Here is a 13538-nt window from a genome sequence, read left to right as displayed (position 1 = left end):
GCGATGCTAGCAAATCCAGTGTCTGATGGCAAACTGCCTCCTGTTTAGCATATGCCTATCCTCTCGTTGTATCTTCCCATTGTGAAGCAGAGACAGAGGAGAAAGCAAGTTCCCTCTTCCCGTCTTCTTATAAGGCACTAATCCCATTCACAGGAGCTACACCCTCATGACCTAATTACTTCCCAAAGGTCCCACCTCCTAATACCATCACCTTGGGAGTTAGGATTTCAATATATGAAATGGGGGGAGATACTATTTCCTACGGGTGTTTCCACTTCAACCCTTATCTTGTAATACTCTCAGTGGGATATGAGCTTGTCATCCTGGCAATTTTTCCCCTCAAGTTATTTCTCCCATCTGTCCTCCTCATCCAAGCCTTTATGGCTTCACATGTTACACTATTAAAATGTTCTTAAAACATATCTTAAATCTAAGGGATTAGGAGCAAAAATGGACAAAGAAGCTAAAATTATTGGTTTTGATTATAGTGTCTTTCTCCAACACACTCTACAGACTTATTACTACCAGTTTATTGTAAAATGCCCTTTTGTTAAGAAATCATCAATGGCTTCTCTCTACATCAGAATAAAAAAAAGCTAAATCCTTAGCCTAGTGTCCAAGACATAGATCATGACAGGTGTTACAAAGAAAGAACATGAACGTTGGAGTCTGGCTCTCTTCAGTTTCAATACAAGATCTACTTATTCACCATATGATGTTGGGTAAGTTTCTTATAGCTCTCTGAGCTTCACTCCAGACAAGCTTGTCTGATCTTCATTATCAAAAAGCGATACACTGGGGCACCTGGGTGGCTCAGTGGGTTAAAGCCTCTGCCTTCAGCTCAGGTCATGATCTCAGGGTCCTGGGATCAAGCCTCGCATCGGGCTCTCTGCTCAGCAGGGAGCCTGCTTCCCCCTTCTCTCTCTGCCTGCCTCTGCTACTTGTGATCTACGTCTGTCAAATAAGTTAAAAAAAAAAAAAAAAAGGCAAGACATTTTCCTACCATCCATTCAAAGACCTTTGGACCCTCCATCCCCTCAGATTTCCTCCCTGAAGACCTAGCCCCTCAGTGAAGCATGTCTTAGGTTCAAGTTCCTCATTACCTCCTCTCGTGCTGGTAGTTTATTCAGACTCACCATCTGACAGATTGCCTGATATATTTGATATTTTTCTGCTTAGTTCCCATTTCTCACCTAGATTTTAAACCTTGAGAAAACAAGGACCATGCGTTGTGCCTCTCTGTATTCTCGACCCATAGTAAAGGGTCCAAAGCTCATTAAATAGGTGATAAAATCTAACATTTTTTAAATCTCATACAAATAATTTTTCAGACTTCAAATCACAGACTAGTAATATTTAAAAGCTATCATTAATTAAATATTTTTTTCTTTAGAATAGGAACTATATTCTAAAGTAACCAAATAACCCCAGCTGGTGAGTGAAGGCTCTTCTTATTAGAAGAATATCAGCTAATAAAAGGAGAAAAAAATGATGGAAATTTGAAATATCACCATTTTGCAACAAGGATTCAGGGAATAATTGTCACCAGGTTTGGTTAAAGCCAATAGGTGGAAAGTTAATGGGGACAGGACATTAGCATGATACCACTGTCACTCCACTGATTACATGACAGTTGTAGAAGGGGAACAAAAAAACTCGGCAGTGTGGGCTAGGCTGTCACCACTGAAATCCAGTCATCACTCTTAGAATCTAATACTCGATGACCAGATACTATGTACCTCCTGAAGCGATGCAGTATGGAGGCCACAGGATCCCACCTGGGCAGTATTCTTGCCTTGAATGTTCAACCAGAATCTAAACCAAGTCTTTATGTCTAGTTTCCAGCTTTCAGGAAATACTGAGGTTATAGACGTAATTTAGACAACTATCAAGGGAAAAAAATTAGACAAATCCAGAAGATAGGACATTCTACAAGTTATCTGGCCAAGCCTCTTTAAGAAGTCAATTCCTGGGCACCTGGGTGGATCCGTTTGTTAAGCGTCTGCCTTTGGCTCAGACTGTGATCCCAGGGTCTTGGGATGGAGTCCCGCATCAGGCTCCCCGCTCGGCGGGAGCCTGCTTCTCCCTCTCCCACTCTCCCTGCTTGTGTTCCCTCTCACTGTCTTTCTCTGTGTCAAATAAATAAATAAAATCTTAAAAAAAAAAAAAGAAGTCAATCTTCTAGACTTAAAACAAAACAAAACAAACAAACCAAAAACTGGTAAGAGAAATGAGGTAGAAACTATTCTAGATTAAGAGAGCCATAAAGGCCACAACAAGCAAACACAAGGTGTAGCTCATGGTTGGGTCCCACTGTGAACAACCAAGTGTTAAGATACTTCGGAAAAATCTGGGAAATCTAAATTTAGCCTGAGAATCAGGTACTATGGAAATATTGTTAATTTTATTAAGTATGGCAATGGTACTGTGTGGTTAAGGAAAAAAATCAATTTTTAGAGATTACCATCTTCTGAGATCTAGTACTTTCCGCTGCTTAATATCTTCAAGAGGAGAATACTGAGGCCACTCCCTTTGATGTCTTCCTTTTTTATCTGAAGTTTTTTTCTTGGAAACTTGTTTCTTTACATTGCCTAGAATACAAGAATACAATACCATGGCAATACAATTAATTATGTAACAAAACTAAAAAGCAATGCCACTAGTTCTCAAAATACTTGCAAACATATTGAAGAAATACATGTATCTTCAAGAATATTCCCCTAGCTTAAAGAGAGAAAATAAAAACAAGTTTAAGCAACCATAAGTGTTAGTTCCTATCAGATACTTATACTCCAATTCCTGATCTAGTTGCTTAGCTAGTAAAAGACTCAATCACAAAATCTTTGGTTTAGAAAATCAAATTACCAACAGTAAAACATTTAACTAGGCCACTTTCCAAAAATGAATCCTTTCTACAAAACTATAAAAACACATTAATGTAACTCTGTTGAAAGATTAAAAGCACTAGATCCAATAATGCAATGATGTGATATTTAAAAATAACTCCAGGCCTTGTAGATACCACAAAATGAATTAAGAATGATGCTTACATGTACATTATTAAAATGCAACTTTAGTACCAGGAACTAGAACGGAAAACAAAGTCCCCTTTCTCTGTGTGTGTGCGCACTTAACAGCGAATGCACACACACATGCACACATGCATACACACACACCAATCTCTCCAGAAGACACATAAGGCAAATAATAGTAGTTACCTAAGGGGGAGGGGAATTTGGAGCTAGATAAAAAGAAGACAAAAATAAAATTAGACTTTGCTCTGCTTAATGTTTACACTTCTTTTGTAAAAGATTTTATTTATTTATTTGACAGATAGAAATCACAAGTAGGCAGAGAGGCAGGCAGACAGAGAGGAAGGGAAGCAGGTTCCCTGCTGAGCAGAGAGCCCGATGCGGGGCTCGATCCTAGGACCCTGGGATCATGACCTGAGCTGAAGGCAGAGGCTTTAACCCACTGAGCCACCCAGGCATCCCAATGTTTATACTTTTAATTTCTGAATAATGCTAGTGGATTATTCAGGCAAAAATTATTTAATTAAAACCTTAACTATAGAGAACAAACTGACAGTCACCAGAAGGGACGGGTGAGCTAGGTGATGGGGATTACAGAGCAATCTTGTGGTGAGCACTGGGTGATGTATGGAAGTGATCAATCACTAGATTGTACACCTGAAACTCATGTAAGACTGTATGTTAACTCATGAATCTAAATAAAAACTTTAAAATAAATGTTAATAAATAAAATTCAAGTTTCGCATCACTTAAATACCATTAACATTTCAGACAGCTATGCTCTCTATACTTACTACTTTTCACACATACTAGATCTTCAATGAAATAATCAAATCCGTTATAAAAATCAAATAAAAGTTAATATTTTATTTTTATGAGTCATGATAATTATAAAATATAGACTATATAGATATACGCCTAGAAAACAGACATGGAAAGGGGCTTGTTTCATTCACTCAAATTGCTCTACAATAAAACCCAAACCTCAGAAACTCTTCTGACACAGGGGATTTCTCTGATTTTTATAAGATGTCATAATGACAAACACTATAATATCCAGAAACAAGCTTCTCCCCATTTCTTCTAGCTATTCCCTTTAAGTCTTCACAGAGAACACAGATTTTTACAGAGCTGAACAACCACTGGCAAACATGAGTTAAGTCTCATTCTGAAAAGTTTCTTTCACTAATAAAATATATTTTAGGGTGTAAGGGAAAATCCACTTCCCATGTCTTCGCTGCCCAATAATCCCTAATGCCCTACGTAATTTTCCCACCCACTTAAAATCTTAGAGGCTAATGGAGCCTGGTGATCTTTGACTCCAGCAGCGCCCAGAGTGGTCTGGACTTGCATACTTTCCTCTAAAGCTTACCCGAGCATACCCGCTGTCCCCTTCTACTCTACTCCTAGGAGCCCCCTGGGCTAAATAAGTGTGTATTCCAAATGCGCACCCTTCATGAAATCCCCACGTGGCCACAAGAAGAGCTGGTCCCACAGGCAAAATTCAACGCAGTTTGAGAGAGGGATGCTCTGGCAAAGTAGAAGCTAAGATTGAGAGAGGAACATAACAGATCGACAGCTAAATACTCTGTCTCCCCATCTCATCAGCTCCAGGAGCCTTTGCCCACCTTCCCTTGTCATTGTCATATTCCTTCTTCCAGTCCTCATCCTCCCCCTAACACACCCATCTAGCCCCAAAACCAAAGAAACATCCATACATACACACCTACCTCTAGTCACCACACTGGCTTTTAGAGAAAGGTCTGAGGATAGCAAATATAAGGAGAATATCTGTCATCTTTTTGACTTGAGGAACCATGGGACAGTTTGGGGCAATCATTGTCACTGGAAAGTGAGGTGGGTGAGGACCCCAGAAATAAAACAGCCAGAAAAGGGGAGACTCAAATTTTATTTATACTTTTGGCCCATATCTTGGGCTGATCCTGGAACCATGCATGCACAGAGAAGACCCCAAACAGCACAGCTAAGGCTTAAAAAATCGAACAGAGATTTGAAATGTCCTCCAGAGACCAAATTGGCAATTTTAGTCAAACTAAATTCAATGCTGCTAAAATTAAAAACAAACAAATGAACAAACGTAAAATAAAACACTCTTTGGAGGAATATATCAGAATCAAAAATCTCCACAACATTTCCAGTGCCTTGGATACAGTTCAGAATTATTAAACATGTAAGGAAACTGAAAAATGTGACACCTTCTCAAGAAAAAGAAAAAGAAAAAAAAAAAAGGTAAGACCAACTCTGAGATGACCCAGATCTTAAAACTGGCAGACAAGGGTTTTAAAGTGGGTATGATAACTACGTTTAATGAGATAGACACAATCTTCCAGTAATGAATGAAAATGAAATGAATGAAAAGATGGCAAATCCGGGGTGCCTGGGTGGCTCAGTGGGTTAAGCCTCTGCTTTCGACTCAGGTCATGATCCCAGGGTCCTAGGATCAAGCCCCACATCAGGCTCTCTGCTTTGCAGGGAGCCTGCTTCCCCTCTTCCCCTCTGTCTTCCTCTCTGCCTATGGTGATCTCTCTCTGTCAAATAAATAAATAAAATCTTAAAAAAAAAAAAAAGATGGCAAATCCAAGATAGGAAACAAAAATTACTTTAAAAAATGTAAATTCCAGAACTAAAAGAAACAATACCTGAAACAAGTAATTCATTGACTATATTTAAAAGCTATCTTTAAGAGAGGCACTTCTTTTTTTCAGTTAGAAGATTTTTATCAAGAGGAAGATGGATCATGTATTTTCTTTTCTGAGTGGGGTTGACACTTACCTTAGTTTCAGGAGCACAACATAGTGAGTCAACAATTTTAGGTATTATGCTAATCTCAAAAGTAGCTACCATCTGTCACTACACAACCCTATTACAGAACCACTGGCTCTGTTCCCTGTGCTGTATGTACCTTTTACTCCCGTGAGGTGTTCATTCCATAACTGGAAGCCTGTATCTCTCACTCCCCTCCACCCATTTTGCCCATCCCTCCACCCCCTCCCCTCTGGAAACCACCATTATATTCTCTATATTTATAGATCTGATTCCACTTTTTGTTTGTTGGCTTATTCATTAGTTTCGGGTTTTAGATTCCATGTACAAGTGAAATCATATGATATTTGTCTTTCCCTGTCTGACTTAAGCCCTCTGGGTCCATCCGTGTTGTACCAAATGCCAAAATCTCATCCTTTTTTATGATTGAGTAGGAGAGATGGACTTTAGATATATAAAGATACAAGTTGAAAATAAATGGTTGGAAAAGGATATACCACGCAAACACCAGTCAAAAGAAACCTGGAGTAGTTAGATCAATATCAAAGTCACTTTCAGAAAAACAATTATTACTCGGAATAATGAGGGACATTTCATAACAACAAAAGGTCAATGCAACAAGAGGAAATAAAAATCATAATTGTGTGTGCACTAATAGCAGAGTTTCAAATTGCATAGAAGCAAAAATCAACAGAAGTAAATGCAGAAAAGATGACGATTATAATTGATTTTTAACACTCCATTTTCAGCAATTGATAGAGCAAGACAAAAATTAACTGAAGTGAAAACTAAGAAGATGTGAAAAACATTCTCAAACACTGATCCAGTAAATATTTATAGAACACTACACCCAGCAACTACAGAATAGGCAGATAGTCTTTTCAGATGCACATGGTACATTCACCAACGTGGACTGTAGTCTGGGTCAAAAAACAAGTCTCAGCCCATTCTAAAAAACTGAGGTCTTATGTCCTCTGTCCATAATGGAATGGAATTTGAAATCAACATTGGCAAAAGCACCCAAATATTTGGAAATTAAGCAGCACAGTTCTAAACAGTAATGCATGTATCAAAGAAGAAATCCCAAGAAAAATTAGAAAATATTTTACATCAAGTGATAATAAAAATAAGGCGGGCCAGCGTGTGTGGGTAGTGACTGAAACAGTCCTCACAGAGCAGCTTAAAGCACTGAACGCTCATAGGAGAAAAGTCCTGAATCCGAAAGTTGTAGTAAACCCAAAGTAAGCAGGAGGAAGAAAATAATAAGCAGAAATTAGTAGAATCGTGAGCAAACAACCCGGAAAATTAACAAAGCTAAAAGCTGGTTATTTGAAAAGATGGACAAAACTGATAAAGCCATAGCCAGAAAAAAAAGAGAGAACATATATGACCAGTATCAGGAACAAAAGAGGAGATATTACTAAAGACCCTGTAGATATTAGAGGGATAAAGGGGACTATTAGAAATAGCTTTATGCCAAAAAAACCAACGACTTGGATAAAATGGACAGACTAAAACTGGACAGAATTAATGGGAATCAAGACAACTCCATAATCACATTATTAGAGATTTTTAATACCCCTCTGAAAACCCCTCAGAAAACAGGAGAGATCACTTCCCAACTTGTCTCAGGAGACCTGCATAGCCCTAATGCTAAACCTAAGAAAGATATTATGAAAAAAATTACAGACCAATCACCCATAAAAAATAGACACAAAGTGAACCCCCCCCAACACACTGAGAATTACAAATTTACCCAATATTCTGTGAAACACACTGATCTGGCAAATGAACAAGAAGTATGGAGGTTTTACCAAATGGTCAGAGACACCTAGGAGTAAAATACAAACCCTAGCTCGGCCTCATACTAGCTATCAACTTTCCACAAGCAACTTATCATCCCCTCTGAGCCTCGATTTCTTTACCTTATATAAAATGACGATAAGAGTACCTACCACATAAAAATCCCGTATTACTATGAGTTCAGAAGAAAGAAGTGAAAAGCAGCAGTTTCTGCCACAGGGCCACCACACTGCAAATGCAAAGGCTGTGTATTGCATGCTAGGTGAATAGCCCTCTCTTAAATTGTGCAGTACACAACCTACTCAGAAGTACCTAGAGACCTTGCTGGGTGCTTGAAAAATTTTTACAAGAAAAAGCCACAATGTTATATGGTAGAAAAGAAAATGAAATGTTTAATTGGGAAAGATGAGTTTGTGTCTCTGCAAAACCACAAAATAGTATGTTATTTTAGCCACCTCGTGAACCATTTATAAGCTACCACATACTTATCTGTAATACCTGTATTTTACAGGATCTTAGATTTTTCAAAGCTCTCAAAATGCACAGGTTATGTGTGAAGTTTTCAGTGGTAACCCATTAAATGAACTAAATGTCTTCTGCCCAAAGTTATTTTTTAACTACAATGACAGACGACAGACAACAGATGGCAATGTTCCTTGTTCGGCATTATAAAAGGAAACCGTGTTGAATGGCAAGCTTAAACAAGCTATGTTATTTTCACATGTGAAATTCAAGCCTCCTTCCTTACCTGATTTGTGTTTCAAATTTGTGGTCACCCCGTCAAATTCAGTTTTATCGATTTCCCATGCAAGAGGTAGCTTGCCCAGGCTACTGGATAAATGTTCCAAGCTATTTTCTTCATTGTAGATGATTTCCGATGTACTCGTTGGGATGCCAATGTATCTTGACGGATTATTTCCAGCAGGTAAAGAGGTACTATCAGGGAGGCAAGAAGAGCGGGTTGAATTTGGAGTTTTATAGATTGAGGTTGCCTGGTTGAGAAACGCATAGTCTGAACAGATGGCATAAATTTTCTCCCGAGTGTGGGTCACTGGACAGCTCCACGGGTAATGACCATCTCCTTTGTGACCCAAGGGTGTCCCCGAGGCACGAGTGCAGAAAGACTGAACAGCACCTTGTAGATCTTCTTCAGGAGACTTTCTCTCGGATTTGTGCTCACCATTTCCAGAATCATTTGCCCTTTCTGCTTCTGCAATGTTAGGCATTGAATGCAACCAGAAAAGTTCTGTTACAAAGGAGAAGTTGCAGCTCTTTCTACGACTTGAAAACCAACTGTGATGATTGTTTACAGCATTCTACAGAAATCTGAGAGCTGCAAGATGGGCTCCTAAGAAAAGAAGGAGGAGAAAGAAACATCAACAATCCACGAGAGACTCCAAAAGCACTGAAAAATGGATCAAGTGTTTCACGTGCCTTCATCCAATAAAATTTTACAACATTATACACCTACAGCCACAATCACTGGCCACTGTCTTATTAAAACATTATTTTACAATAATGCTTCATAGTAACAAAAAGAACTCAATGAAAAATGGGCAAAATACCTGAATAGTGACTTCTTCAAAGACAGTGCAAAAATGGCCAATAAACCCATGAAAAGATGCTCAACATCACTAGACATCGAGGAAATGCCAATCAAAACCACAAGACATTATGTCACACCCAGCAGGATGGCTCTAATCGAAAAGATAGATCAGATAAAGGATTGAGGATGTGGAGAAACTGGAACCCTCCTACCCTTCTGATGGAAATGCAAAACGGTTCAGTCACTTTGGAAAACAGTTCCTGGAATATTTACAGTTACCATAGGAGCAAGCAATTTCACTCCTAAGTACATATCTAAGAGGAATGAAGACATACATCCACACAAATGTTCATAGCACCATTATGTACAATAGACAAAAAGGAGAGACAACCCAAAGGCCTATCAACTGATGAATAAATAAAAGGTAGTATATACAAGCAATGGGATATTTTTCAGGCAACAAAAATAAAGGAAGCACCCACCCACGCTACAACAAGGATGAGCCTTGAAAGCATGATACTAAATGAAGGAAGCCCATCATCCCAGAGCCTAATAGTGTGTGATACCACGTATATAAAAAGTAAAATAGGCAAGTCTCTAGTGACGGAAATTAGATTCGTGGGTTGCCTAGGGCTGGGAGGGAGGAGGAGGTTGAGGATGATAAGGGTTTCTTTTTGGAGTAATGAAAATATTCTATAATTGATTGAGGTGATGAACATACAACCTTGTGAATATACTAAAAGCTACTGAATCAGACATTTTAAACAGGTGAATTGTATAGTGTGTGAATTTCATCTCAAAGAAACTGTGCATTCATCACCATGACTGATTATAGTTAATAGTCACTAACTTATATATAACTAACATATATCCTAGAAAAGATCCCCTTATCTTTGTTTTTAAGGAATGCTTTCCCTCTATTCAAACCTTCACGTAGTAATTTTTTTAGTAATTGGTGCCGTTTATAGTTCTTTGCAGGAAGAACTGGCTGGAGCTTCACCATCAAAGATGGAAACCCCAACTGTATCATTTTAGAAACTTTTTTCAAGAAATCCTAGGAGTACTTATAGGGGATCTATAGACAGGAAGCTTTTATGCCTTCTTCTTCCTCATCCTCTGGCGTCTTGGTCATGTTGGAGGAAGATGCAAAGAGAAGGTCAGTGCCTGAGATCACACAGACCAAACTGGGCTTTTCTGAGGAGTCAGTTTCTGATTCTTAGCAGATGACCTCACAGAGCATTTTCTACTGACCTGTTATCCTCATGCCTTTCTCTAAGAGCCAGCATGGTGGGCAGAGATAGCTATTAGCTGTGGTGTTGGGAGTGTCTGGATGGGTTATGGTAGGGTGAGGCATGAAAGAGAGCATAGGGTCCTGCTAAGTAAGGGTTGGAGACCCAAGCGTGTTGGAGTCAGTCTGGGTCAGGTGGGGAGAGGAGGGAGATAGAAATGTTCCAGGGACTACTCTTATCTCTTCATCTCCAGCTTAGCTTAGACTTTGCCAGAGCGTCCATCCTCAGATTTAATGGAATTACGCCCGTGGGCCCAGCTTCTGTGTGGCAGTGTAGGGATGAAGGATGCTTCACTTGGAATATATATTGAATATGCTTATCAAAAACATAGGCAAAAGAAATCAGTGCATTTGAACATAAAAGGTAACAATGAGCTCTCTGCAAGCTAAAGAAAAGAAAGAATATAGCACTAGATGAATAAAAAGTTTAACAGCCTGGTTTTGTTTGCATTTGGACTTTGCTATTAAATAATGGTCACTAAACAAGAATGATCTCTTTGCTTGTACTCTACCAAAAAAAAGTGAAGATCATCAAAGTAGGGATATATTTTATACTGGTTGTCAATAAAAGCCACCAGTGGTCTGAAAACTTTCTCACTTGAACCACTGTTTAAGGAAACTTCTCTTTGAAAAACTGTGTGATATGTCTAGATTTTTATCATAGAAGTAAAACAAATGACAAAAAGATATTGCAAAGTACCAAGATATTACACAGAAAGTGAAAGTTATCCAAATCCCATGACCCAAGCATAACTGGAGTTTATTTTCTTTTCTTATTCTCTGCCAGATCCATGTCTGTTCTCCTCGTGTCAATGACAGCTTGAGGCTAAGGGTGCTCGTTATCATGTCCCCAGGCTTTCCTACAAGTGAACTGAGCACAAGTTATTACTGATAACAGAATCACTAGAGACAGCAAGTACTGTATTATGTTGTAATTATAGCTTCAGGAAATACTGAGTTCGAGGGCCATCAGGTTGTCCCTCCACTAAATGGCCTGCAGCTCCCCCCCATTTTGTCCTATCTTGTAGCTCCTTTTGTTCCTAATTTCGTCAATCATTCCCAATTCCATCCCCACCCTAAAACCTTCTGCTCTTAGAAAAAACCCAACCGCTTGTCTGGCCCATGGTCCTTTCCTTTAGCATCTCCTGATCCCTCCTCCCCCTTGCTCTTTCCAACTTTCCATTCTCCAGAGGTCTTTCACAAGGTTCGCCAGGGTTATCCTTAGGGATGATCATTTGTGAAAGTCTCATCAACAAATAATTACCCTTAAGTGCCTACATCATTCCGGGCATTATTTTAAGCTCTGGATTAGGAGCTTAGATTCCAGGATTTACTAGGAGAGGCCTTAGCAATCAGGAGCCGGACTATTAGCCAAGAGGCCTCTTTTTCCCCCTCCCTGGTTCTCATCTGTGAGATCTGAGTTTCCAGAGAGCCGATGCTCTATTAAAATATTACAAGTAATGATTGATTGCAGGACCTAAGGCTGAATTTAATGATGTATTCTTCTGATCACGGGGCAAGCAACTCGCAGTTTCACTGTGAGTGAACGAAATTTTATAAAATACACCACTAGAGTAACGATTTTTAGAAGTCACTAGAAGGAATTGTTCTGTAAAATAAACGTTCCATTTTTAAGGTCAATATTCATCGCCTAGGCTACCTTCTTTTCGCTTTGTATTTTCAAGCCGTGTGTTTAAATATCAAGTTTGCTTAGGGAACGAGGATCTTAAGCGTCTCCTGCGAAGCCTGCCCCATAGGACGACTCTTACGATCTCTATTCTGCACGGAAGGCCGCGGAGACGCAGGAGCCTGGAAAGTGACTTACTGATGCTGAAATACGCGCCCCGAGGCTGGGCCAGATCCGCTAATCCCCAGCGGGTCAGGTCTCTGTCCTTCTCCCCGGTGTCAGCCCCACGCGCTCCGGGCCCCTCGCCGGGCCGGACCCGAGCCCCTCCCCCGGCTGAGGCCGCCGACCTGCGAAGGATGCCGGGTCCTCCCGCGCGCCGCGGCAGCTTCCAACCCAGGCTCCGGGCAGGCGATCGGAGCTCCCCGCCCTACTCCGCGAAGCTCGCGCGCCGCCGGGCTCGGAAGCCGCCGGGACCGAGGCCACAGCCTCGCGGGCTCGTCCCCGCCGCGCCCCGCCGATGTGTGCGGAGGCGGCGCCGGCCGACGGCAGGAGCGAGGCCGCGCTCCCGGCCTGCACGGCTCCCGCGGCCTCCCTGGCCCACGAGCGCTCCCCGGAGCCGGGCGTCCCCCGTCCGCGTCTCCGCAGAGGCCTCCGGACCCCTCCGCTCGCCTCCCTCGCCGGCCGGAAGCCGGAGTTCGCCGCTAGAGGGAGCGGGCGGAGGCGGCGGGAGTGACCGCCCCCAACCAGCCCGGGCCGCTGAGGCTCCCGGCGTCCGAGGCTTCAGGGCCGGTGACACGCGGGCAATTACGGCCCCCGAGCCGAGGGGGAGCAGCCGATTCGAGCTTTGAATGCACCCGTTGATATCAATACTCAAGACAATTGCAAAAAAAAAAAAGGGAAAAAAAAAAAAAAGAAAAGAAAACAGAAAATCCCCGCCTGGGCCTCCACCCAGGGCAGCTTTGGCCCGCGGAGGCGACCGGCCGGTCTGGGATTTCGGAGCAGCTGGCAAGGGTCCCGAGAGGGAAGAGGGAGGAAGAGCAGGAGGCTCTGGGTCCGATTCCGGAGCTGACCGTGAGCCCTCCTGGTGACCCCTGGCCGCAGAGCGGGCATACGGGGAAGAAGGGACGGTCGCCGCCCGTTACGGTCCAGGCCCTGCCTGGCGTGGCTTGGAGACCCGCGCCGGGCAGGAGCCACCGGCATCCACGCGGGCATCTCCGATCAGGCTTTGTTCCCCAGCACACCCGACCCTTGTTTCCCTAACACTTCCCCCATTTTGCGGCCCAGCTCTTCAGCCGACTTTATCCCGGGCGGAGGACGGGCACGGATGCAGCGGCCTCCGCTCGGACGGCCCCGGGGCTCCCGACAGGCCGTGGCCCTTGGCCCCCCCCAGGCAGCCCAGGCGGCGTCCAGAGCGGGCGGGCAGGGCAGGCCCGGGCCGCGGCGCGCGGGCGCCAGGTG

General features: G+C 42.2%; 1 protein-coding gene across 13 annotated transcripts in view; it reads right to left on the bottom strand.

The window, feature by feature from the left end:
- Positions 1-13538, bottom strand: part of BIVM (basic, immunoglobulin-like variable motif containing) — a 119552-nt gene that overhangs the window by 27469 nt on the left and 78545 nt on the right. For 11 of the 13 annotated variants that reach the window (XM_044250074.1, XM_044250064.1, XM_044250068.1 and 8 more), the window contains 2 exons: positions 8368-8967; positions 2465-2591 (listed from right to left, as the gene is read on the bottom strand). In XM_044250074.1, the coding sequence (XP_044106009.1) occupies positions 2465-2591; positions 8368-8845 (605 nt within the window). In that variant the 5' untranslated portion in view covers positions 8846-8967. Of the gene's footprint in view, positions 1-2464; positions 2592-8367; positions 8968-12278; positions 12362-12427; positions 12448-13538 lie in introns of those variants that run through there. The other 2 variants (XM_044250073.1, XM_044250072.1) reach the window with 2 other exon arrangements.

Source organism: Neovison vison, chromosome 5 (genome assembly GCF_020171115.1).
Source record: "Neovison vison isolate M4711 chromosome 5, ASM_NN_V1, whole genome shotgun sequence".
NCBI classification, from domain to species: Eukaryota; Metazoa; Chordata; class Mammalia; order Carnivora; family Mustelidae; genus Neogale; species Neogale vison.
The sequence above is the reverse complement of the archived record's forward strand: the minus strand, read 5'-3'. Positions and strand labels throughout refer to the sequence as shown.